General features: G+C 42.8%; 1 protein-coding gene across 2 annotated transcripts; it reads left to right on the top strand.

Moving 5' to 3' along the window:
- Nucleotides 1–1,045: 1,045 nt before the first annotated feature.
- LOC121615696 (disintegrin and metalloproteinase domain-containing protein 23) lies at nt 1,046–24,442 on the top strand. Of its 2 annotated transcripts, XM_041950045.1 has the most exons (26): nt 1,046–1,296; nt 1,968–2,185; nt 2,615–2,691; nt 7,092–7,155; nt 8,184–8,266; nt 8,394–8,457; nt 10,183–10,255; nt 10,727–10,794; nt 10,982–11,047; nt 11,256–11,324; nt 12,324–12,490; nt 12,600–12,684; nt 12,773–12,860; nt 13,754–13,805; nt 14,971–15,070; nt 15,167–15,238; nt 15,322–15,408; nt 15,511–15,591; nt 15,708–15,758; nt 15,879–15,942; nt 16,058–16,163; nt 16,948–17,067; nt 17,256–17,424; nt 19,126–19,237; nt 20,630–20,720; nt 22,604–24,442. In XM_041950045.1, exons 1-26 carry the CDS (start codon nt 1,221–1,223, stop codon nt 22,647–22,649), a joined length of 2,349 nt encoding a protein of 782 aa, XP_041805979.1. In that variant the 5' UTR covers nt 1,046–1,220; the 3' UTR covers nt 22,650–24,442. The 2 variants fall into 2 exon arrangements, with proteins under 2 accessions (XP_041805979.1, XP_041805980.1); XM_041950046.1 differs by lacking the exon at nt 20,630–20,720.
- Nucleotides 24,443–24,530: the final 88 nt, after the last annotated feature.

Consider the following 24,530-nt stretch of genomic DNA (forward strand, 5'->3'; position numbering starts at 1 on the left):
GCCATGAAAAACTCCAAAGTGTATTGGCAAAGCAATTTTATATTTGCCTAATTTCTACAGAGTAGGTTTAACCACATTGCTACTGTGGTTTGTTCTTCTATCATAATTTATATAATGAAAACATACAGTAATTTAAGTATATTTACTCAAATATTAAGTAGGAAGTATTTTCCTTGAGTCCTTCTGTTTAATGCAACTTTACACTTCTGCTTCACTAGCACTTGGCTAGGGCACTTGACAGATATTAGTCACTCATTACTTTTAATATCAGGATTTTACATACAAAACATAGAACTGGCTTCTACCATATGATACACTGTAATAGGTTAATCATTCAACAACAGGATATAAAGTAGTTAACTTTGCTTTAATGAGCTTCGCCATTAATGTAGCTTTTACATTTGGTACGCATGTACATTTTACTGCTAATACCTCTGCATGTCTGTTTTGCTTAAATTATGAATTCAGTACTTTTACTCGTGGAATATTTGAATGTAATATTGGTAAAAAAAAACAAACAAAAACAAATAATAAGATTTTTTAAAAATCTATAGTTTTTCCACCACTGAGAAGTAGAGGTAAAATTTACATTTGTCTTCAAACCAGTCATAACCTTGAAATTAAAAAAGGTAGCTAAATCTAGCAAATGTTAGCTAACTAGCTAAATCTAGCAAATGCTAGCTGGCTAGCTATTTGTATCCTCTCCTAAAACATACCTATTAGATGCTAAAACGTTAAGTATTTGGTTTTACGTTTATTTTTAATCATAATCGTAACAGAAATCGTGTTCTGTGTTTAATTAATAAAATTAATTGTTATTCTTATTTTTGCTTGTGTGTGACTACCAGTGTCAGGAGGTCACTTCCTGTTTTTTTTCTGGTTGATGTGATTTCACAGCCGTGTCTTTAAGGTCACCTGCACGGGCTTCCTGTGGTCCCGGAGCGAGGAAGGACATATTTGTGCTCACCGAGGAGGAGTCTACCGTTTGACTTCCAGTAGCTGCCTGGCCACCGCCTTCTTTCTGCTCCCCCCTCCCCTCCTCCTCGCACTCCTCCTCCTCCTCCTCCTCAACCGCTACTGCAGCAGCAGCACCGGTGCCTCCTGGATCCGTGAAGAAAGCCCCCCCCGGCACGGCACCACCAACACGCCGCGATGGGCCGCAAGCTATTCACTGCGTTGATGTGTTGATACTGAGATATTTCAGTAATCAAATATGAATCATGCATTTGATATTTCTGGCCACTTTGCTCGTCAGCGTCCTCTCGCCTTGGCTTCATCCATCACTAGCGTCATCCGGTACGTACTGCGATAGCCTGCTGGCTTTTCTGTCACTTTAATGTCCGTAAATACACCTTTTCACTTTCGGTGTTTGGCTAGAATAACATGCGACGATGTGCTGCAGGTGCACAGCAACGCGTTTTTTTCTTTGCAGAAAATGAGAGAATTGTTTCATTTAATATGCGGCGTCTTCAGCGTGATGGTGCATGAGGCAGACTACAGCATCTCAGCATCTTTTGTTCAGCTTATAAAATATAGTGCTCTTTACTATGTATGATCACCACAATTGTATTAAAAGTCACTGAGACTCTGCTTGCCCAAGTGCATGATATTATGTGCTGTTGTTGTCTGAGGCTATTTGGATTAGTATTGCATAATGCACACTGCATTTATCTGTCTGGTGCAGAGTTTTTACTTTGGCAATAAGCATAACAAAAGTACCTCTCAAAGAAATGAAGCAATATATATTCTGGATTTAAATCAGCTTAACTGCCAAATGTGGTTGTCAGTATATTATAGCATGTAACCAGTCTAACTGAACTGTGTTCTGAAGAATTGCAGTAAAGCCGTGGCCACTTGCCTCAGTATCATCAATGCGTTTCATGAAAAAAGGATGACAGCTGGCTCTGTGTGTGTGCATGTGGTCCGGCCAGCTTTTTCATGTCTGTGCGGTGGATATTCTCTCGCAGTTTCTCAAGGAGTAGAGGACAAGGCTGAGAGGGACGCAGTACCAGCCCTGCTGAAGCAACAGGCAACTGCAGCACCTGCCACAGACAACAGTACACACCATGCAGTAGAGCATGTGATCACCTACCCCTCGCGGTTGATCTACTACCTAAACGAGGACTCTGAGAGTACCTACCATGACTTGGACACCCGGGCAAAGAACCAAGCCACAGAGGGCCAGGTAAGCCAACATCGAGGAGGGATGGATGATGAGGATGGATACTGGATGACAAGTTATATTATAGAAATACTGTCTTGATCAATAGCTGGAGTGTTTAGTCGCCTAATAGCATGCAGTGTGGTTAAGGCTTCGAAGTTTTAATTCCATATTATGGCTTGTCTTAAATCTTAGCCCCATCGTTAAAGCCATTTACTGCACAGTGTCAGACAAACCAAAGATACTCATCACAGCACATTAACAGATAAGCTTCATGAATTTAAGAACTGGAATTATGCCAGCGCGACCATGCTGAAGGAAGCATTTCTTCCAGTATACCCACTGCACATCACCTTCTGCCATTTGTCCGCTACATCTGTTATTTGTGCGACGCGCTGTAGATGATGCTGAAGCTGGCGTCATTTGCAGTGACTGCTCTTTTCTTTCTTACAGGCAGTCCACCTCGCCCAAGCCAGTTTCCAGTTAGAGGCTTTTGGCTCCAGGTTTGTTCTGGATCTAGCACTGAACAAGTAAGTCCTCCTCATCTCATCGAACTACAGTCATTCATTTTAGATGAAACAATTCTTTTTTAATAGTGTAAATGTATAGTATTGCAGACAAGATTTGACAGTCCAGTATTTCCCTTTTTCTATATTTAAAAGTCACAGTGGGGAAAAACAACAACAAAAATAAGCAACAATATACATCCAGAAAATTCAGACAAATCCATCCACCAACCCAGGTAGCCTTAATCAATTCAATTAAATAAAATACTACAGAGCAGTGATTTTATTATAAAACTACAGTGTGGTATCAATTAGACAGACAAGGGCGGGACAGAAGACCAGATAAATAAACACATTTGACCAGACAGGTGAGTCTCATTGAGGAGGCGACACAGACGGGCTGTTAAAATAGGAAATAAAAGGTTGTCATTTTTCTAGTGAAATGATCATTTCGTCCTCTACTTGCACATTTCATTCTTTCGAGGCTCAAGAAACGCATTACATCCTGTAGCACACAGACTGAGATCGTGATGTTGGTGATTTCCAGGCAAGAAGTGTTCTGTGACGCTTCAAAACAGTGGTGAAGCTGTGGGCGGCTTATGCAGCTTGCCCTGCGTGTCCTTGTTTCCCGGAATCTCTACAACGGAGGTGGCAAGTGCCAAGTTAGCACAACCCGTAGAGTCACAGTAACCGCATTTATGGGAGACACACCAGGTTGAAATAAACTGGAATTTCCCTTTAATCAAAACAAACTTGTAGACTTGTGCTTGAACTTCCAGTGTGAGTGATTTGAACGTCTCTCACAACAGCATCTGCTGTCAAGGTCATGTTGACAGCGATGGGCAGATGGTTGAAAATTGTGGAACGTCAGTGTCTTTACTCATCCTGAGGTTAAAGCGAAGCTGTGTAAACATTGTCCAAACATTTCTGCCACAACAGATCCAAACTGACAATCTCTTTGGAAATGACAGAAAGTGCTTTAGCACACAACAAAATATAGGAAACCACTGCATGAACAGCTGATGGGTTTTTTTGCGTTTTATTTCTTAACGCAGGTCTATTAAGTTGCACCAATTTAAATGCTGGCTAATGGGCACTCTATGCTGTATTTTGTAGGGAAAAGTTAAACAAAATAAACATTTGTTTGAGGAAACACACAAAAAACATGGTCAGTAAGTTGAACTTCCTGATCCCTGTAATACCTGCGCACCATTCAGAAGACAATCAAAAACTTGATTAAACTGGAATCATGAATCATGGGCTACGTGTTGTTGATGCCATGACACAAAGCACAAGTTGAGTGAGGCTGAACAAAGATACATTTCAGATGAACATCATTAAGCTGTTTGACTATGAAAACCCTTCCTAAGTCTGGTCTTAGGAATCAGAAACGACCTTGGACGTATCCGTGCAAGATACTGACCCTGTGAGCAGGCAATGTGTGCCATAGCTGAAACCCAAAATGACATCCCTTGTGATTCCCGTGTGTAGATGTGTGATGTTTGTAAATGATATGTACTGTTATATGTCAGATCAGTGATTAATGCAGCGTCAGTGGAAGATAATGTAATCAGGGAAGCTGTGATTAGGTCAGCACGACGGTTTCCAGAATCCTCCGAGTGCTAAGAGCGATCCTAGTTCAGCTGCCAGACGCCAGACAAAGACGAACTGTTTTACAAAATGACTTGGAAAACCAAAGTCTCGATATTTAATGAGGCTTAATTATTTTGCATCAAACTAGGCTGAGAGATTCTGCGGACTATCTTCACCGTCCTGTTTGGAGACACGAGGATCTGGACACTCAATGATATTGATTAACTCCCTTCACAAAGTAGCCGGTCCACATATGTGAAGGCTTAATGTACATGTGGACAAGGACTTTGGCATGCTAATTGAATTTCAGGCCCCTTAATGCGATTTAAAGCTGGATCCTGTAATAAAATATTGTAATTCTATATTGTCTGCACGGCTGAGTGCTATTCGATGTTAAGACTCACATATTTCTGTGGTTTGATTTTTAGTCTGGTTAACAGCTTGCCAGAGCCACCTCTGAGGACATGTCATAAACCTGGGTTATTTTCATATCTACTTTAATATTGTGAAAACACCACCATCCCACCATCTAGCTTCGAGTGGAATTTCATCATATCAGCAAAAAATAATAATAATAATAATGGAAAGCTCTACTAAGTTGGTGGAGGACATTTTTGTTTTATTTTGCTAGCTGTTGACACACAGTAATGACAGATGCTCTGCCATGTCTGTTGTAGTTTAGCATAATTTAGCAGATTTCAGCAGCTATCTGCAGTGAATAAAAGTGAACAGAATGTGTCTTATTGTGCAAATGTGCAAGGTCAGATAATGTAGGAAATACTGCAGATGTGATTAATTTACTGTTGAGCTCTACATTGTTTGGAGACGACGTATCTGGCTACATTTGCTGAACACGATGCTATCTGCAAGGCCAAAGGGAGAGTCATGCTCTGCTCTGATATCTTCAATGTTTCTGTCTGTCTTCATTCTGATCTAAATGTAATATATTCAGAGTGGTTTTGTGGAAATGGATAAGCAGAGGTGAAATATTGTTTCTGCAGGTATAGTCTGTAATATGTATATATAATATAATAGCATATATGCACAGAGACAGTCCTGTCATTCCCAATTCACACAACCTCACAGTAGGCCGACGCTCACGGCGCATCATGTTGAACAGATGTCGCCCTGTGCATTGCCAGACGTAATACAACAGGAACTCTTTCCAGCAGTAGAGAGGCTTGAAAGTGTGACCTTGATTCCCAGCTGTTTGCTTGGACCGTAGGTTATTTGTGAGATACATGAGCTAACTTCGGTGTGTGCCTTTTTTTTGTGTGAGAACAGGGGTTTGAATTCTGCTTGGTGGTGAAGCTGCGACAGTACTGATCTAAATATAGATAGGTCCGCAACCTGCCAATGGGTGCTACTTTATGTGCTCACCTCTTACTGCACGTTGGACTGCAAAGCAAGGAAGTCGCTCCTTTGTTGAGAAATTGAAACGAGAAAGGTGAATATCTTTAGTGCTTCTGGCCTGTCCTCAGAGTTTCTCTGGACACAGAACAGATTATTTCCATGTGTTAGAGGCATGAACAGTGATGACAACGCCATGTGTCGCTACAGGATTCAGAGCTGCATTTGATCTGTCGCCAGACCTAAGAACCTCCTGCAGTTTTTTGGTCCTCCCTCTCTGCCTCGCCTCTGTCTCGCTTTCCTCTGCTGCTGCAGCGTGGCACTCAGTCTCCTGTGGACCGAGAGACCTCAGGGCAGGACTCCCTTCTCATGATCTTCACACACGTTCACAGCTCTCTCAGACACTTAAACACACACACACACACACATCGTGATGCACTCTCATCCCAGTGCTTCACCCCTTCGTGCTCTGCAGTGCTGCCCAAACACACTCACAAACACCAGTGCACTCTAGCATGGCCCACTCTCCTCGCCCTGCCTCATCTGTCAAGCTATAAATAGCCCCTCACTCAGGAATCTCTTGCAGACGCCGCTCATGCCTCGACTCTCCCCTCATAATGGTGCACTTCCTGCTTACATGCTGCTGAGCATCACTCAAAAATGTCACACCGCTGGTGTCACAAGACAGATCCATCACGTCCATCTTTTCTTTTTCTCTTTTTTTTTGTGCTGCGATGCCACTATATGTCAACGGAGGATAGGATGTGTTTGATTTGCAAGGTTACTCAGAGAAAAAGCGCCATTGTGGCAGAAATCGCAGTCTCTTGAAGTCAGCTGTCAGCTAACAGATTGAGTGTGTGGAACGGGTGAGGGACGCTGACTCAGACAGCGGGAACTGCCGGGAGGACTGTTGTGTTCAAGGTGAAGCCGAGGCCTCACATCATTTATCACATTAGGCGTCATTGGCAGCTTTCAGATGAAGTTACTTGTTTCTGTTCCTGTTATGTGCTCTTTCTCAGCCACTGATCTAAATTTGGAAGATTAGAGAAAAGGCTGGTCATGTAAAATGTAGTTTCAAAATTAGTGACTAACTCTGCTTTTTCCATCTTGTTCTGACCATATTTATTTACATGCTTTTGAAAGAATTTTTAATCTACCAAACACAGTTTTGTTTGTGCAGCCGCTGCCTGTGATAATTAATTATCCTGAGAAGTAAATGCATCATAATTTTTCCTGAGGGCTGGCAACATTTAACATCTCCACTGCACTTTTGGGATGCCATGGGAGTGTTTGTGCAGGCTAATCCAGGCACAGTGGTGATGAGTGTTCTTGTTTAAACGCCAACCAAAGCAGTACTCACCGCTAGTTCAAAACCACAACACGTGAGTCAGAGAAAGCAAAGACCGACAAGCTCTTATGTGTTTTTATTGTCACTGCATCACGTCCTTCCAGCCTAACCGAATGAAATCTACTTTTCACAGTGACTTGCTGTCTTCAGATTATGTTGAGATCCACTATGAGGGCGGCAAACCTGTTATGTCAAAGGTAACTTCTTCTCTAGTCTTGGCAAAAATGTTACACGTATACATATACACATTTTTCTTGTCTTGGGGGAGTCTGATTCCTCCTGCTGGTACAGTGTGTCCTGCTGTTTCTATTTTGTACGGTCATGCACATTGTCAGGGAAGCAAAAAGGCACAAATATGCTTTGTCTCCTCTTCAGGAAATAGGCTTTGAAACAAAAGACAGGGACGGCTGCGAGTTCCCGTAAATCAGTTTGCATGTTTTCTGTTATTGTCAGGCCCTCTGGTAATCAAATCAACACTGCAACTGTCGTGTGTCATCCAAACAACTGCAGTTACATCCAGGAAATCTTTTTTTGCAGGCCAAGAAAAAGAACAAAATGTACAGGAAGAAGAGTGAGTAATAGATAGATAGATAGACTTGCATAGGTAGATTAAAATGTGAAAGTATATGATTTTTAAAGAACAGAAGGAGAGAGAGGGATGAACAGGGAATGAGAGATGGCTTCTTCCTGCTGCTGCTGCTGCTGATTCAGGCTGGGCTGGGCTGGGCATACTGTAGCTGAATCAGCAGGGTTTTGCTCCCCCTGCATCCTCCTGCTGGAGCTCTGGTCACGTGACGAGGGAGAGAAAGCCCTCTGCAGTATCAGTGCAGCGTGGGGTGGGTGAAGGGAGAGCGACAGAGGGAGAGTGAGGGGTGTGAATGTCCTCTGCTCACCCTGGATCTGACAGCTGAGTCACAGATAGTGCCAGGATCCACCTTGCGATGCATTAACTGCACATCTTAACAAGAATAGACCCCCTACAGAAATGCATCGCAAATATACCAAATTGGCATCTGTGAGACAAGCTGTTACCTCCTCGGAGCGTTAGAGAATCCGCACACATGATAATTAAGTAAAAAATATGACACATTCACCATGTAATGGCGAATCTGAGCCATCTGTCAATGTATAAACAGCGCTGTGTGTTCTGTTGCCAGTAATGCTGCTTTCGTTATGGCTGGGGTTTGCTGTGATGATGCATTAGCACTGTGTCTTCTTCCCTCAGGGCGGCGAGCACTGTTACTACCACGGCCAGGTGAGAGGGAACGATAACTCCCATGTGGCCTTATCTACCTGCAACGGGCTGCAGTAAGTGAACAGCAGAGTTGTGTTTAATCCTCGCGCGTTCAGAGTATCTGTGGATACACTCATCTCTGCTCCTATTGACTCAGTATCGACTGTCTTCTCTCCCTTCTCGCCTCTCTCTGCCTGGCAGCGGGATGTTTGACGATGGAGTCTACATGTATCTAATTGAGCCCTTACAGCAGACTCATTCTATCGTAAGTCATTCCTGTCGCAGAGAACCAGAATATGTATCACACAAAGGTTTTGTCTCGCTACTCATGTCACATCACCTCCACCGCACATGAGAAACAGCCTCTACCCTGACTGCTGTTGACATTTTCACCTGACGATGTCCGACCAAAGAGACAATGAAGCATGTCTGGCCAAAGTGATTTCAACATCTTATTGAATGCAGTGGTTTAAGTTCTAGTACATATACTCAATTTGAACATTGTTTTAAGGTTGACTTGATTTAATAACTGAATATACTATTATATTAGTATTATTATTAGTAGTAGTAGGGCTGGGCAACATGGTTTAAATCAAAACCAGATTAGTCATAGGGATATTTATGATTTCTGTATGTTCAGTGTTGAAATGTAACTAAGTACTTTTTCTCTTTTAATGATGTGATCAATTTACAGAATATGATACTGTGCTTTAACTATCCAACAGTATTTAAGTAGTTAAGATGAGCTCCACTGTCACCAGCTATAGCACTGATATACTGTTTGCATGTTAAAGCATCAGTAATAATATTCCAATAATATATATAATGATAATTTAACTCTGAAAGGCACCGTTCTGTCCAACAAGAACTTTTACTTGAATTCTTTAAGTATAGTTTGCTGTTATTGCTTTTCTACTTTTACTAAAGTGAAACCTTCATTAGGGGGCTCAAGTAAAATAAATGAATACTTCCACCACCGAGTAGGCATCAGGCAAAATCACATCCATGTAATCTCTGAAGCAGTGCAGCGTTGTGCATTACATGTCCACCAGGTTCACTTGGCGCTGCAGCCAAACAGCCGTTTCACAGCAGAACAAAAGTAATTCCTTCTATTTGAAACAATCGCCTCAATAGTAAATTTTGTTTATTGTAGATACTTAAAGACAGTGGGAAATACGCTTGTTAGATGGATGAAGGTACTGCCAGCAGCCAGTTCGCTTACTGTAGCTTAGCACAAAGACTGGAAACAGGAGGAAACAGCTAGCCTGTCTCTGTCCTAAGTTTACATTTCTACCTACCAGCAGCTCTGAAGCTCACTGTAGTTCATTTATTTACATGTCATTACAAAGGAAATGTAAAAACGACACATTGTGATTTTACAGTGGGTTATGTGGGGGACTACTTCTTGGCCTGGCGCAGTGACTTGCTAAAGTCACAGCTGGTTACCTGGCAACCTCACAGCGATGACAGGAAGTCACTCCTCCCATCCAAGAAATAGTCCTGCACATAACAACCCAGAAAAACAGGAAACTGTCGTTTTCAAAGACTAAACAAAGGAGATACAGCATATTTGTTAGTGAGATTTAGAGATGCTGGTCAGAGATTTTTTTCATTCTTCAGACAGAGCCAGCTAGCTGTTTCCCCCTGCTTTCCGTCCTTTTGTTAAGCTAAGCAAAACAGCTGCTGGCCGGAGCTTCATATTTAAGAGACAGACATGAGAGCGGTATCAATAACTCACGGAAAGAAAGTGAACAAGCTTTCTCAAAATGTCTGACTATTTCTGTAAACAATGATATTGAATTATTACACTGTTCAGTTTTATTAGTCCACATCTGTTTCATATTTACTTCACTAAGTTTTAATGTTCTACTTTACGTGCAAGTTAACTCTCAAGAGTTTTTGTAGTAAACACTGTCCCTCACCAGCGCCAGTGCCTGCCTGTCCCAGTCCCTCATTAATCTTTTAACACTTGTTTACCTCATCCCTACAGGATACAGCTGCAAGGCCTCACAAATTAAAAAGAACAGCCTCTCTTCACTGGGACAGTGATTCAGAGGAACAGGGTAAGGGTTTCCATCAGCGCTGTCTGTCATCTTACATAACCTTTTCCATCAGTCCTCCACCTCTGACCACCACCACACCTCTCTTGACCTCCCTGACACCTTCACAAAGCATGCAAGTGTTGCCAAAAATAGTGAATCCTGGGGCTTTAGCAATGAAATGTGGTCAAAAAAGGCCAAAACTTTAATGGCTGGTGACAGTTAAACATTTTATAATAAATAGTTTTTTGATTAGTACAACTGAGGAGTAAACTGGAATTAACTGTTGTTATTGTTAGAAATTGATGTCAAACTCTAGTCTAGCATACTTAATTTAACGCAGTACTTCAGAGAAACTCTGGGAAACAATTTGGGATATTTCAGGGAAAAGAAAAATAAGAAAAACACATCCCCGTGGGTGTGAACTCATGAGAGAGGCATACCCAGTTGTAAATACTTAATATGTGTGTGGAAATTCCCTGTGTGTGTTCACAGTTGAGGAGGAGCAGCTCTTCTCAGAGCTGGATGACTTGTCCTGGCTGAAGCGCAGGAAAAAGCGAGCAGTAAGTCTCTGATCTCACGTCTTTATTATTAAGTAGTGCAGCAAACTTGAATTCACCCACATTATACAATGAGTTTAATAACTATGCAATCGTGTGCATGATCAAAGTCTATCTTTTTGTCATAATGGGACTGTGAAAAAGAAAACAGTCAATACCTGATAATTGCTGATGTTTTTTTGTTTTGTAGATGCCTCGCAGTATATTTGAGGAGATGAAGTATTTGGAGATCATGATTGTCAGTGACCACAGTATGGTATGTGTATACATGTATGTTCTCACTGAAAGCCACAGCAACAAGAAAGGCCTGCTTTCACTTTACTGTGTACAGCTAGTTAGAAAACTCATTAACATTTCAGACAGACTCCCTGAAGGGTGAGCTACTTTATTGAGTGACAGCCATCAAATCACTGCATCTTACACGTGTATGTCTTTGCATTTGTTCTTTTTCTTTGTGCCTGCAGTTTAAGCGACACAAGACCAAGCAGCACACGAGGAATTTTGCCAAGTCAGTGGTGAACCTTGTGGATGCTGTGAGTAAACTCTTCAGTTACCCTTGGACATGTTTAGTGTGTGCTTCATACCGAAGCCTTTCAGATTTCACACACACACAGTTTGCTCTCTTTTTTAGCCACTCTAGTGACGTGGCTCGAGGGATGGCAGGGTGGAGGGTTGGTTCACCACTTTGGTCCAGACTGAAATAGCTCAACAAATATCACATAGATTGCCATGAAATTGACATTCATGGTCTCCAGAGGATGAACCCTAATGATTAGGTCATTCCAGACATTTCATCTGCTGCCACAAGCAGGTGAAATTTCCCACACAAATTTCCAGTAATATATGTCTAAGTCTACAAGATTTTAAATTTTCCCCAAAAAATGAATCCCAATGACTTTTTCTATAGCACCACCAGCAGCAACCAGACATCATTTGAGTGCTAACCAGTAAATGTTAGCATGGTTACGCATTCAGCTAAGATGGTGAACATGGTAAACATTATACCTGCTGAACATCAGCATGTTTGCATTTTTATTATCATCATGAGAAAGTTAGCACGCTGATGTTAGCATTGAAGGCTGAGTACGGCAGAATGCAACATTTCACTCATGATAAGGCAGCCACTTATACAACAAGTGCATACAGTGCAACACAGAGGCACCAAGACAATGGTGGCTTCCAAATATGTCCTTAGAGAGTGCTCCCATTAATATTTTGCTCAGTATGGCACAACTGAAGACCTCGTCATGTGTCATAATGGAGTACATCTGTGTAACCCCGAGTCGGCGCTTCAGCTGTCTCATTGTTAGTCTTTCACCATGCTATGCCGGTGTTTGCTCTGTGTTGTCATCATGTGCATTAACACCCCCCTGTTCCTCCTTTTCCCCAGTGTGCTGCGTCCCCTCATCCCTCCTCCTCAGACAGTACAGATTCAAATTCACACCCAGTGTTGTTCTCCTCTCCCCGTGCTGTTGCTTCTGTCTCTCTCTGCCTCTCGCTCCCCTCCCGTTCACTGCGCACTTCAATGGCAGGTCTTCAAAGAGCAACTACATACGCGTGTGGTGCTCGTTGCTGTGGAGATCTGGACAGACAAGGATCACATCCCCATCAGCGTGAGGCCGCTTGAAATGCTGCGGGATTTCGCCAAGTACCGGCAGCAGAGCATCAAACACCACGCCGATGCTGTGCACCTCATCTCGTAAGTTGGTTACTAAAACAAAATCTGTTTCTATCACTCTTTGGTTTGTGTTTGTTTTTATTCTTCACCTGTTGTTCATGTCTGCCTCTATCTTCGATCATTCTTGTAGAAATGTGACCTTCCACTACCGCAGGAGCAGCGCAGCGTACTTTGGGGGCATGTGTTCTGTGAGCCGCGGAGTGGGGGTCAATGAGGTCAGATTTTCTGTCTAATGTCTGTCCACACATATCACAGTGTGTGTGACTGCAGGTGAATAATCCCTGGTCTCTGCTGTGCCCACAGTATGGCAACAGCTTGGCCATGGCAGGGTCTTTATCCCAGAGCCTGGCTCAGAACCTGGGCATCCAATGGGACCCGGCATCCAAGAGAAGTATACATCAAACACATGTTATTCAGACATGGTTGTTTAAAGAGCATGTTTCTTTAAAAAATGTCATTTTTCAATGCTTTGAGCATCAAAAATTCAACTATCCTCATTTGTATTGGCATGACAGCAGATATCTGAAAGCATGGCTCAATACCTCTGGGTGTAAGTAGGATAATTTGTTGTTTTGTGTGTTGTGTTCACTGACCCTTCAGACATCACTGTGGTGAACATCTCAGTTGTATTAAAGCAACCTACCGTTAGTTCTAAATGGCCTGTGTATAAGACGGTACAAATTTCTGTAGATTTCATTTGAAAAGGTTGGGTTGTCTTAGATTTGAGGTCTAGACACTTAAATGTCTTTAAAGTGGCAGATGGCGCCTGTAAAACTAAAAAGATGCCTTTTGACTGGACCAACCTGTCTCTTGTCAACTCGTATCTGTTCCAGAAGTGACAGATGGAGAGAGGCGCTGATTGTCTTGGAAAAAGAGTGGTCCAAAAGTAGACCTAGCTGAGTCAGGCTTGAGAAGGATTTATGCCATTAGTTTTAAGATCATATTTTTATCACAGTGCCTAATGAGGCAAAGTTAGACTCTTAGCAGCTGCCATGTTTGAAGACTGCAAGCTCAACATATCAGAGAGATTCTTTTTATGGTCCCAGAGCCGGCCGAGCTTGACAGGTGGATCGTGAGTGCGTCAGTGAAAAATGAAGTGGAGGAATTCTTCATTATTTAGATGAAAGCTTTTAGGAGTCAAGTGCTAAACCCACTGATCGATACTGGAATACAATCATGTTAACGTATTTGATTTGAATGCTTTAATTGTCTTCTATCTGTGCACTATTTCATCTCTCTGTGTCTGTCTGTGGCTTTTTTTTCTTCTCTCTTTCCTGTTTGCAGAGGAATGTGGTTGTGTTGAGACGTGGACTGGTTGCATAATGGAAGACACTGGGTAATGTCCAACACACTCCTAAAGCACACACACACACACACACACACACACACACACACACACACACACAAGAGAGCGACAGTGGAACAATTACTGTAGTTTAGCAGCTTGATGTTATCATCAAGGCCTTTGATTGCAGCTTTTTAATCAGTAATTAAATGTTACAGTCACTCTTCACGCATTATTTAGTTTTTATTTTTGCTGAATGGGGGCATGTAACACTCGTCATGGTTATGCTGCATCTACAATGCCAGAAATAAAACACGATTGTTTGTTTTGCTCTAATGTGAGTGAACTGCCAGGCCAGAAGCATGGAGGCTGCTTGATGAATTACAGATAGCAGTTGTGTAAATTAAATCTTAATTTGACAAAATGTTAATGTAGACTGATCCATGCTTTGACTTTAGTCTCATAATATTCTGACAGTATTCTCACAGGGTATCTGCAGGTCTTCAAAAGTCTAGTTTCCTCACAAAAAGACCTTGGAAGGTATTAAATGTCTCTTCTTGTCTGTTGAGGCATTAATGTCAGTTATAAGATGTTTCTGTATTAGATTTAGAGCTGTCAGGAGACGTTACATTTATAAGTAAGTACTGGGATTATTTCGACAGATTGGGCTGCAGGAGGCTTTTCAATCCCTTTTTGTGGAGTTTCAGTTAGCACCATTAAACCTGCAGCAAACACTCACTACTGCAGGCTGTAGCAGCTATATCCAGGTTCAAATTATATTAAGTCAGTTAATTATATTATTTGGAATTATTGCTATATACTGCTGGGAAATACTGAAAACATTTTTACATGAAAATGAATAATTCTAGGCTGTTTCATCCCCACTGGTTTCCCATTGTGCTGTCATACTTTGGATGGTAAGATTCTGAAACAGGTATTAGATTACTTTCTATGTGTAGTCTGTAAAAAGTCATAAATTTAACTTAATGAACCTTACAGAATTTGTGAACATACACAGTAAACACTAAGTAACTCTAAGACATTAGTCATCAATAAATAGCTTAGAAACAGAAGTGAAAATAGAGAGTGTAGAGCTCTGAGTTGTCACACTGGCAGCTCATCACACACACAGCGCCCCACAGCATTTTGAACCATGCTTCCATCCTCATTGGTCGGCACTTTCTGGTTAATTATCACCCTTTTTCTCTCTCTTCAGGGTTCAACACCCACGGAGATTCTCCAAATGCAGCATCACAGACTACAAGGAGTTCCTTTTGAAAGGTGGCGGCTCGTGTCTGTTTAACAGGCCCACCAAGGTTAGACTCTGCCCCTCTCCTTTGCACATCACAACTGTCACGAATCACGCATCGCTCTGCCTCGTCCTTTACACTCTGCCACTCTTCTTCTGGCAGCTGTTCGAGCCGACAGAATGCGGTAACGGATTTGTAGAAGTGGGAGAGGAGTGCGACTGTGGAGCGAGAGCCGTGAGTTTCTTTTACTTCAGGAAGTCCGTTTGTCGTCGTCCGTTCGTTCAGGTGGGTCAGACTCTTTCCGTGTTTGTTTTTAGGAGTGCTACAAGGAATGCTGCAAGAAGTGTTCCCTCGCCAACGGGGCGCACTGCAGTGACGGCCCGTGCTGCAACAACACATGTCTGGTACGAGTTTGGCCCCTTCTGAATGTTCTACAGCATAAAAATATTCTTTTATACTTCAGGAACTTTAATTTAGACTTGTATCCTCTCTGCTTTTCTTGCCAGTTTTATCCACGAGGTTACAGTTGCCGCTATGCTGTGAACGACTGTGATATCTCAGAAACCTGCTCTGGGGACTCTGGACAGGTGTTCTTGTGTTACACTGTTACTTTGGTTATTTTGCTTTCAAACTGTTCATTCTTTGCATGTTGAAGATAATGTGCATGGGTAAGAAGAAGTCTTATGTTTGTGACTATTTGCAGTGCCCTCCCAACCTTCATAAACAAGATGGTTACCTCTGCCAGGTAAACCAGGTATGCAGACTGATGACATTAAAAATACACGTTGGTCTAAAAAGGGGCAGTCATCCATCAGAGTAGCAGTTTGGGAGCAGCAGACTGAGAATGTATTTTCTTATCTTATTCTCTCTGTAGGGCCGCTGCTACAATGGAGAGTGCAAGACCAGAGAGAACCAGTGTAAATACATCTGGGGGCCAAGTAAGATTAGCATTCCTTCCTCGCTTTAGCTCCTATTAGTGGAGTGTCAGAGTATCATCATACAGAGATACTGTATGAAAAGAGGCTTTTTTCACCCGTCCTCTCTTTTCCTCAGAGTCTGGAGGCTCCGAGAAATTCTGCTATGAGAAGCTGAACACGGAGGGCACAGAGAAGGGCAACTGTGGAAAGGATGGAGAAAAATGGATCCAGTGTAGCAAACAGTGAGTTTCAAAGGAAGGATAATTAAATTAACTATGGAATTTCCTCTTTACATGTCAGCATGACAGCGCTTTCTATTTGTACACAGAGGCTGGGCTTTGATCCTTCCTTATTATCATTTATTCCCAACATTGGTGGAGATTCAAGTTGTTTTGAAGCCAACCAGTAGAGGAGAACAGAGGCCACATCACTTAAAGGAACATCGTCCTTAAAAGCTTTTAATGTATTTTACGATACTGGACCCCAAGATGGCAGCTATTCATTCCTATGAAAGTCATTGAGTTTTTTCTTTTATTGTTATGTGGTCCGCTCATCGACATGCCATCATTATGACACAGACTTAAAACAGCTGTTTCAGAGCACTAATTGACTTTGTTTGCAGTTGGAGGCTCCAGCAGTTTTGCAACAGTTTTTCAGTTGCAATATCGTGTTTGGCAGAAAGGCTGACTGACCAAAGTGATTCCAGCTCTCTAAATACTTTCCATAACTGAAAATAAATTTAATGGCTTGCCATGAAGGAACATTTAAAAACAACAAAACGTTGCTGTACGGAGAGATTTCAAATCCAATTAAATATCTAAAAAGAAAATAAATAGGTAAGCAACTGCAGCAGACTAAATTAAAACAATCATCGAGTTACATTAAGTATTAAATGGACTCAAAAGTAACAAGTTGGGTCTTAAGACAGGATTTAAAAGTGATGATAGATGTGAAAGACCTGACAAGTTAAATGTGTAACATGTGGAGGAAAAGCATCTGTACAGATTTCTCTCTCGTCTTTTTCAGCGATGTGTTCTGCGGTTATCTTTTGTGTACCAACATTGGCCGCAGCCCACGCATCGGAATAATGAAAGGTGATATTACCCCGGCCTCCTTCAACCATCAAGGCAGGCTGGTAGACTGCAGGTAAACACGTGTGCTACATAATAAGACCTGTTCATGTCCTGGAAGCGTATTGAATCAGTCAGTAGTCCCGTTCTTGTCATGTCTGGTGTAATCTTTCTTGTATGAGTTTTTATTCCCTCCTCTTCTCCCCACCTCTCCTATGTCCTTTATCTTTCCCTCCTCTCCTTCCCTCCATCCTTACCTCACAGTGGTGGCCATGTCCTTTTGGACGACGAGACCGATTTAGGCTACGTGGAGGATGGGACTCCCTGTGGGCCGTCAATGATGTGCCTTGACCGCAAGTGTCTGCCCATCCAGTCCCTCAACATGAGCACTTGCCCGAGTGGACCTAATGGACAGGTGTGCTCTGCCCATGGGGTGAGTTCTGGTGTAAATGAACCCAGAATTTATGCTAAGATCTTTGTGGTCTAGCAAGGCTGAATAGCGTTTGCTTGGAACGAACATCACTTCAGTAAGGCTTTACAATAAATGAGAGACAGATCCTTCATTCAAACACCAACATAAACTGGACAAATGCATTTTTCAAACTCAAATAACATGGTGGCTGTTCTGGGAACATGAGATAACAAGTCAACAAAATCAGCTTCAAAGCAGGTTGTTAGGCAAAAAGGTTATTGGATAATGCTGCAGCTTTAAAAAGTTGTTCATCACGTGGTTTTGTCTCATTACTCACAGGTCACTGATTGGTCCAACATGAACAGTATGAATGGCCGGGCTCAGTCAGATACTTGCTAGACTTCAGTCCTGTGTGTACTCTCCCTGATTTGCTAATAACTTATTCGTTCTCACTGATATTTACACTGGAAAAGCACTGTTCTAACTAATGACATGAATGATTTGTTGTTGTGTCCACTGATGCACAATACCTGCGCCCTGGTACTGACACACTTAAATGAAATACAGCCCTTATAAACTTTAGTTGTACAGCACCTTTCGTACATTACATCAAATTTTATAGAAATTCTTAAAAGATATAGACAAATAAAGTAAAAGATGAGAAACACAAACATGTAATAAAACAGAGTAGAATAACAAGAATAAGTGAGAATAAAACTTGAGGTAATATTCAATAAAAGCAAGGGTACAGACTCAAAATGTAAAGGGGTCTGTGAGTCTGAAGATATTTCTTAGAGGCTTTGCACCCCACACAGGTGTTTTCAGTAACTCAGGTGGAAGTTGGGTGGAGCTGCTTGGATTTTATATCACGATAAGAGATGTAAAGATGCACATTGTCCCGCCCCCTAACAGGAGCAGTGACAGAGATGTCAATCAAGCACAATGTGTACAAGCATTTCTTGACATAGGTGAATTTACAGAAGCTGCGTGTCATATATGGCGGGCTGCTCCGCAGTTGGTCATAGTTTGTCTGAACTGTTGGCACATGTGTTATTAGCAACATCGTTTTTGCTTTGAGAGACATCTGCTATTTTTGGGTCATAGAACGTTGCTCTCATAACTTTTTATACTTACATGTCATCGTGGCAAAATCACACGATGGCCGAATTCCATTTAGCTGCTCAAGTTTTCAGGTCCTGGTATCGTGCATGCTGGCTCGCTGTCACACTGCCCGGGACGCTAAGAGCCAGTATTAGTGATATTAGTAACACTTCTACGCTTCCCACTATCACAAGTCAAAATATCTGCTGTGAGTAAAGCATATGTGACTCCAGCCCATCGTAGTTCATTGCTTCCAGCCATTGTTGTGTAATTCAACCAATTAGATGAAGATCTGGTTGCAGAGCAGCTCTGCTGGTTGCATAATTACATCCGTTTTTTTTTTAAAGAATGCCACTGTAGAGCTGTGATATAATTAAGCTAGATCAGTTTCCACAAGTGTGTCTTCATCTTTATCAGCCTCATCTTTACACTGTAGTGTGTGTGTGTGAGCCTGTATTAACTGTGGATGAACACTAACCTTCTATATATGCTCAGTGTAAAGGCAGCTGGGGATGGTGCCAATGGCGATAGCTCCCAAAAAAAGCACACTTGTGTCAGCACTTTTATTTACAGCTCTTACGTTCCCCTCGTCACTCATCTATTTCTGTCTGATCTGTACAGGTGTGCAACAATGAAGCCACATGCACCTGTGACACCACCTGGGCGGGGACAGACTGTAGCATGCCTGACCCACCTAAAAAGCCTGAGGACGCTCAGGACGAAGGACCCAAGGGTCGGTTTCCACCTCTTTCAACCTCTGGCGCCTGATAGGATGAATAACACACATGTTTATGTGCACTCATTTGATTTAGCCAAGATTCACTCTGACTCATATTCTGTATATGTTGTTCTGCAATACTGCAATGTCATTCTCAGTCACACTGTTAGATCTGAGTCAGCGCAGATTCTTAGAGGTGAGTTTCACAGGTGTACCAGGGTTGTAAAGACTTCACATGTAAAAAAGGTGACTGAAGGAGAATAAGAAAGCAGTGATACATTTGTGTACTTTGATTCAGAAGATGAACACACAGTTCTGCTGTACACCTGATAGATTGACCACAGGGGGGACGGGGAGGTGGTTTAAGGGGGTGGGAAGCGTCCCAGAGGGAACCGTGTCACTTCATCCATGACTCTGAAGCAGAAGCCTGCTGTTTGTTTTTGACAGGGTGGTAATAATGCTCCTTTTCCCTCTGCACAGTGAGCGTGGCCACTAACAGGCTGATAGGGGCAGTAGCAGGGACCATTCTGGCCCTGGGGGTGATTTTTGGAGGCACAGGGTGGGGAATAGAGTAAGCATCTTTAACCCTTTCACAGCTCTTCCTCTCATAGTGGTGCCTCAGTGTGCGGGCGGTCTCGTGAGCCGGCCTGAGCCCGTGTGTGCGTCCCGGTGGCTTTGTGTTTTCTTGTGTGTTGGTGATGACCATATAATTGTCATGTGATTGGATGTTTTCAGTGTTGTGTGATTGATTGATGGATTCCTCCTCCTCCTGCTCCTCCTCCTCCTCCTCCTCCTCTCCTGCCACTTCCTGTTGTTCCCCATTACGACAAGCCTCTTTCTCCATCCTCCCTCTTCTCCTCCCTTTTCTTTCTCTTATTCTTAGTCGTTATGTGGTTGCTCCTGTGATCCTCTCCTTTCTGGGGCATGTGGGGCATTTAGATGGAAAACAGTCCTGAGAAGTGTCCAGTTAGTGACCTGGCTTGTCAGTCAGTGGTAGGCTGTGTGGTGACTGGGACCCCTAAAAACATTTTCTACTGCTCATACTGCAGGCCACATATGCACATATCACCTGTCAGTCTCTGTTTAAATCGACCTGTACACTGATGGATGACCAGGGTCTAGTCGTCTGCACAACCTTAACAGACAAACCACTGATAATCACCACCTCAACTGACACCAGATAAATTTAAATATTCCCAGGGCCTTTACTTCCTTATATTCATGTTACACACTGAAGGGGGCTGAAAAGCATGCAAAATACATTCTCAGATTCAGTCATTTTACTGTAATAGTATACTTATGGTTATGTTTTCTGTTCCATGTGAAATCGTCATTGTATAGTTACATGTTATTTATACAGTAAGTGAGTATAGAAACTCATGTCTTTTTCCCCATAACCCTTTACAGGTCCTAGTGCCACCAATCTAATTATAGGCTCCATCGCCGGAGCCATCCTTGTGGCTGCCATAGTGCTGGGGGGGACTGGATGGGGCTTTAAGTAAGCAACACGCCGCATGCCTCTCCTGCTGTAACTCTAGCATCCCTGCTGCTTCTAGACACCAGGGTTTGAGCTCCTGCTACAGAATATGGACCCCAGGGTGGACCAAACACACGCATTACGCATTTTTACGCTGAGACACACGTGGAAAACACGTATGTGAACTTCACCCTGTGTGCAGTCCTGGTCGTGCTATGGAAGAGGGATGATGCTCAAGGGTGTAGGTGTGCAAAAGGGTGATTCGGAGAGACAGTGGGCTCCGTGTGGGCGTCGTCCGTGGATCTGTAGCAGAAACTCAAACTGATTGGACGGGCAGAGCTCAATGCTTGACATGCATGTTCAGTGAAGGAGCTGATAACAGAGCGGAAAGAATACTTTTAACAGCTAAATGGTTAAATGTATGCTTGTATAAATCAGTTTAAATTATATTTCCCCTCTGAACTCTAAAGATAGACCTCTATAATGTCTCTGTGTAGCCAGGAAATGTACTTTATTGTACCAAAGTGTCAATAAGTTCCAATCTGCTGCTAACTAGCCTGCTGTCTTGAGCAACAGGGGTGTTACACATCTTAATCTAAATAGGCTTAAGGAGTAACTGAGAGATACAATCCTACAGCCACCAAAGCATGCCAGATAGCAAAGCATCATGGTTGTCACCAAAAGAAAGGAAAAAAAAAAGAAGTAAAGTGATAAAGAAACGAAACATTTCTGCATGTTGACTTGTTGATTTGGAGGAGGTCAGTTCATTGCACAAAGGCTGAGCCAAACCCAGAGTGATGTGGTCCAGGGTTGTCGTGCTCTCATCACTTCCATGATCTCTTTCTCAATCCATGACCGTTTGAGGGTGAGACTTTAAATGGAGTAGTGAGAGCGACACACGCACACACAGAGAGACAGGACCTTATTGTTGGCCGCAGCCTTTGTGCCGTGGCTGGCCACACCCGCCTCGATGGCCAGTCTCCGCCCTAGAGCAGAGCAGGACTCTCGGACCCGCCCACACCAGCTGCCATTGCTGCCTGCTTCACAGACCTGGTACAGACACGACGCACCGCACTGCATGAACCACGCACAGCAATAGTGCCGCCATCAACTGGGCTACTATTGGAACAGGTGCATGACAGAGCGATAGAAGCCCCACAGCAAGCCACAGTACGGGGAGGTTATGCATCACTCCTGTTGTCGTTGTTGTCCCACTGTTGTGGTGGTAGTTATCGTTGCTGCTGCTGCTGCTGCTGCTGCTGTGGTTGTTGTTTACGTGGTCGTCTCCTCTTTCCCTCCTCTATAGAGTACATTTTATGTTAGCTCTTTCCTCCCAGATGGTTATGTTTTGAGTGGAACTAATGTCTTTCCCATCAAAACTGGTAATGAGACATGTCTCCTACACTTCTTCACCTTGTGACCTGATGTTGCACGCGCAAGAAGAAGAAGGCCACAGAGGGTATTTATATTCACAAGCATTCAAAATTCGGATATCATTGTTCTTTTGCTCAATAAACTGGGTGAAGTTTCCTTTTTTTCATTAAAACACTAAAGAATATATAACGACTTAACTGAAAATAATCTCTTGACACTGGTCTTCAGTGTGTTTCCTGTCAACCATCATGAATAAGCATGTGCAAGGCTTGTGAATATAAATACCTCTGACTGCCTCCAACATGGACCAGCCTTTCCTCACTTTAATGTCTTCAGCATTGTGATGTCTTCAAAAAAACACTTATTTTCCACTCGTGATCATAACAACAGTTACATTTTTTGGCATTTTACTTATAAGTCTGCTGCTGCACACTGAAGAGATGAGTGTGGTTGCTTGTCCAGGTTGCACTAGCTGTGTTGCACATGTGATTACAGCACACGCTGACCCCTGTTTCTTGTCTCCTCATAAGAAACGTGAAGAAACGGCGGTACGACCCCAACGCCACAGCCATTTAACCCAAGGAGAGATGGCAATCACAGACGGACTCCTCCAAGGCTTCCTTAGTTGGCTACCTGACAGCTGGACTGCACTTACTGCTGCTGTTCTTTGGCATTAGATTTACTTGAAAAAGACATAGTGGACATTTTAATAAATTCCATCGTAGTTACATTAGAAATGCAGCCTTTTCAACTCCACCTCACCCATATAACAAACCCACACCCCTCACCCTGATCTCTAGAGTGACAGAGCTCCTCTTCCATCCTTTAGTGCCAGTGCACAGGCGTTCAGGCGGAATCCACACCACTCTCTCACCTGGCATGATTATCCGCACAAAGCGTGCTGCTTGCTGGCCCCCTGGCATGAAGAGCCCTCTCCGCAGGGCTCTGCATGGCTATGAAAGCTATGAATATACTGCAAAAAAACATACAAAGAGAAAAAAAACTGAATTATCTAATGCAGGAGATAGCCTGGTTAAAAAGCAAACACAGTGGAAAGCTGGTTAAAGCTCCTATAGTTCACGTTTAGGTGCTATAGACGATTAAGGAGGCTGCATGTGAGGACCCATAAGGGCAGTGCATTTCACGTAGTGGATGTACACACACAAAATTGTACATAAATAAGGAGTTCAGGTTTGGTATTAACAGCATATTTTACAAGGACATAAATTGCTTTTGTTTTTTATCTTAGCATGTTGTATAGCGGGTGTTTTTGGCAATGTTATTGAAAAAAAAACTGCAATTGTGATTTGGCCAAAACTGTAACCGCACGCTGCACAGCCTCCTGTGATGGCCCGGGCAGAGGTCAAAGGTTAGGACAGCGGACGGAGCAGCGGTGGTGTGGAGGAGAGCAATGTCAGTTCTAGACGGATTCAGCCTGGTATCACGACAGATTGACGTCAAGATTTCCCCGCCCCTGAAGTACCTTCGACAGTGACTCAAAAGCCAAAGAACCAATCACCTGAACATATGGATGTTGTTGCACACAGAGCACTTTCCCCTCTGTCTGCAGCCAGTGGTGCCTCCTACTGGTGAGGGCATGAAGTCTGTCCACGCAGGCGCTCACCTGTCCGGCCAGGGCTCACGTAACAGTCCTCATCAACACCCACTATACCGGCTTTACCTTTTGCTCTCATAAACTCTTAGAAATCAAGTTCAGCTCTACTGGAAACGCTGCATGCAATCACTATAGTGGGCTTATAATTCTATATGGGAGTCCCCCAAAATCCGCAAGAAAAATATGCTACAAAAGCTAGGTGCACGTCAACAACAAAAACATTTAACTTTTATTTACTATGCAAAGAGAGATATTGCACAAAAGTATGGGTAAAAATGATAGACATGGTGTAGACATGGAATTACAAAAACTTCTGCTAATCAGCTAATCTTTTGTATCTGGCCACTCCCACGTCTCGTTTCACTTCGCTTCAACGTACTCAAACTACGAATGGACTAATAAAAGAAAAAACAACTGAGTGAATATTCCAGTGAAAAGCGAGAGAGAGCACCCTTTTACATTCGTGGAACTGAAAATCATTTTTGTGTGTTTTTCATCCGATCTGATATTTTTAATCACACACACGTGCACACACACACACACACACACACTGTTATGGTGCCTGTGCATATTAAGGCCTGAACAGTTTCCTTGTGCAGGGCTATTATTTCCAGTCCAGCTGATAGTTGGTGTGTTCCAGGTGCTGCCATAGCACTGGCATCGTTGTAATCCTCCATGTTACTCATCGTCTGGTGTCCCTCTCTCACTGCATTATGTACAGTTGGATCGATGAATAAACTACTGACAAATTTTATGTGAGCGTTGCTGTGTTCTTCCCTGCCCAATCCTCACTGCTCTCATTTAATCTGCTTAATCTGCCACTGCTGTATGGAGCTGACTTT

The sequence above is a fragment of the Chelmon rostratus genome, chromosome 13 (assembly GCF_017976325.1).
Source record: "Chelmon rostratus isolate fCheRos1 chromosome 13, fCheRos1.pri, whole genome shotgun sequence".
Lineage (NCBI taxonomy): Eukaryota > Metazoa > Chordata > Actinopteri > Chaetodontiformes > Chaetodontidae > Chelmon > Chelmon rostratus.

Coding starts and splice junctions, on each gene's coding strand:
- LOC121615696 (XM_041950045.1), top strand. CDS start 1,221: ATGCATTTGATATTTCTGGCCACTTTGCTCGTCAGCGTCCTCTCGCCT. Junction 2,692..7,091: donor CTGGATCTAGCACTGAACAA/GTAAGTCCTCCT, acceptor TACTTTTCACAG/TGACTTGCTGTCTTCAGATT. Junction 16,164..16,947: donor TGGATCCAGTGTAGCAAACA/GTGAGTTTCAAA, acceptor CGTCTTTTTCAG/CGATGTGTTCTGCGGTTATC.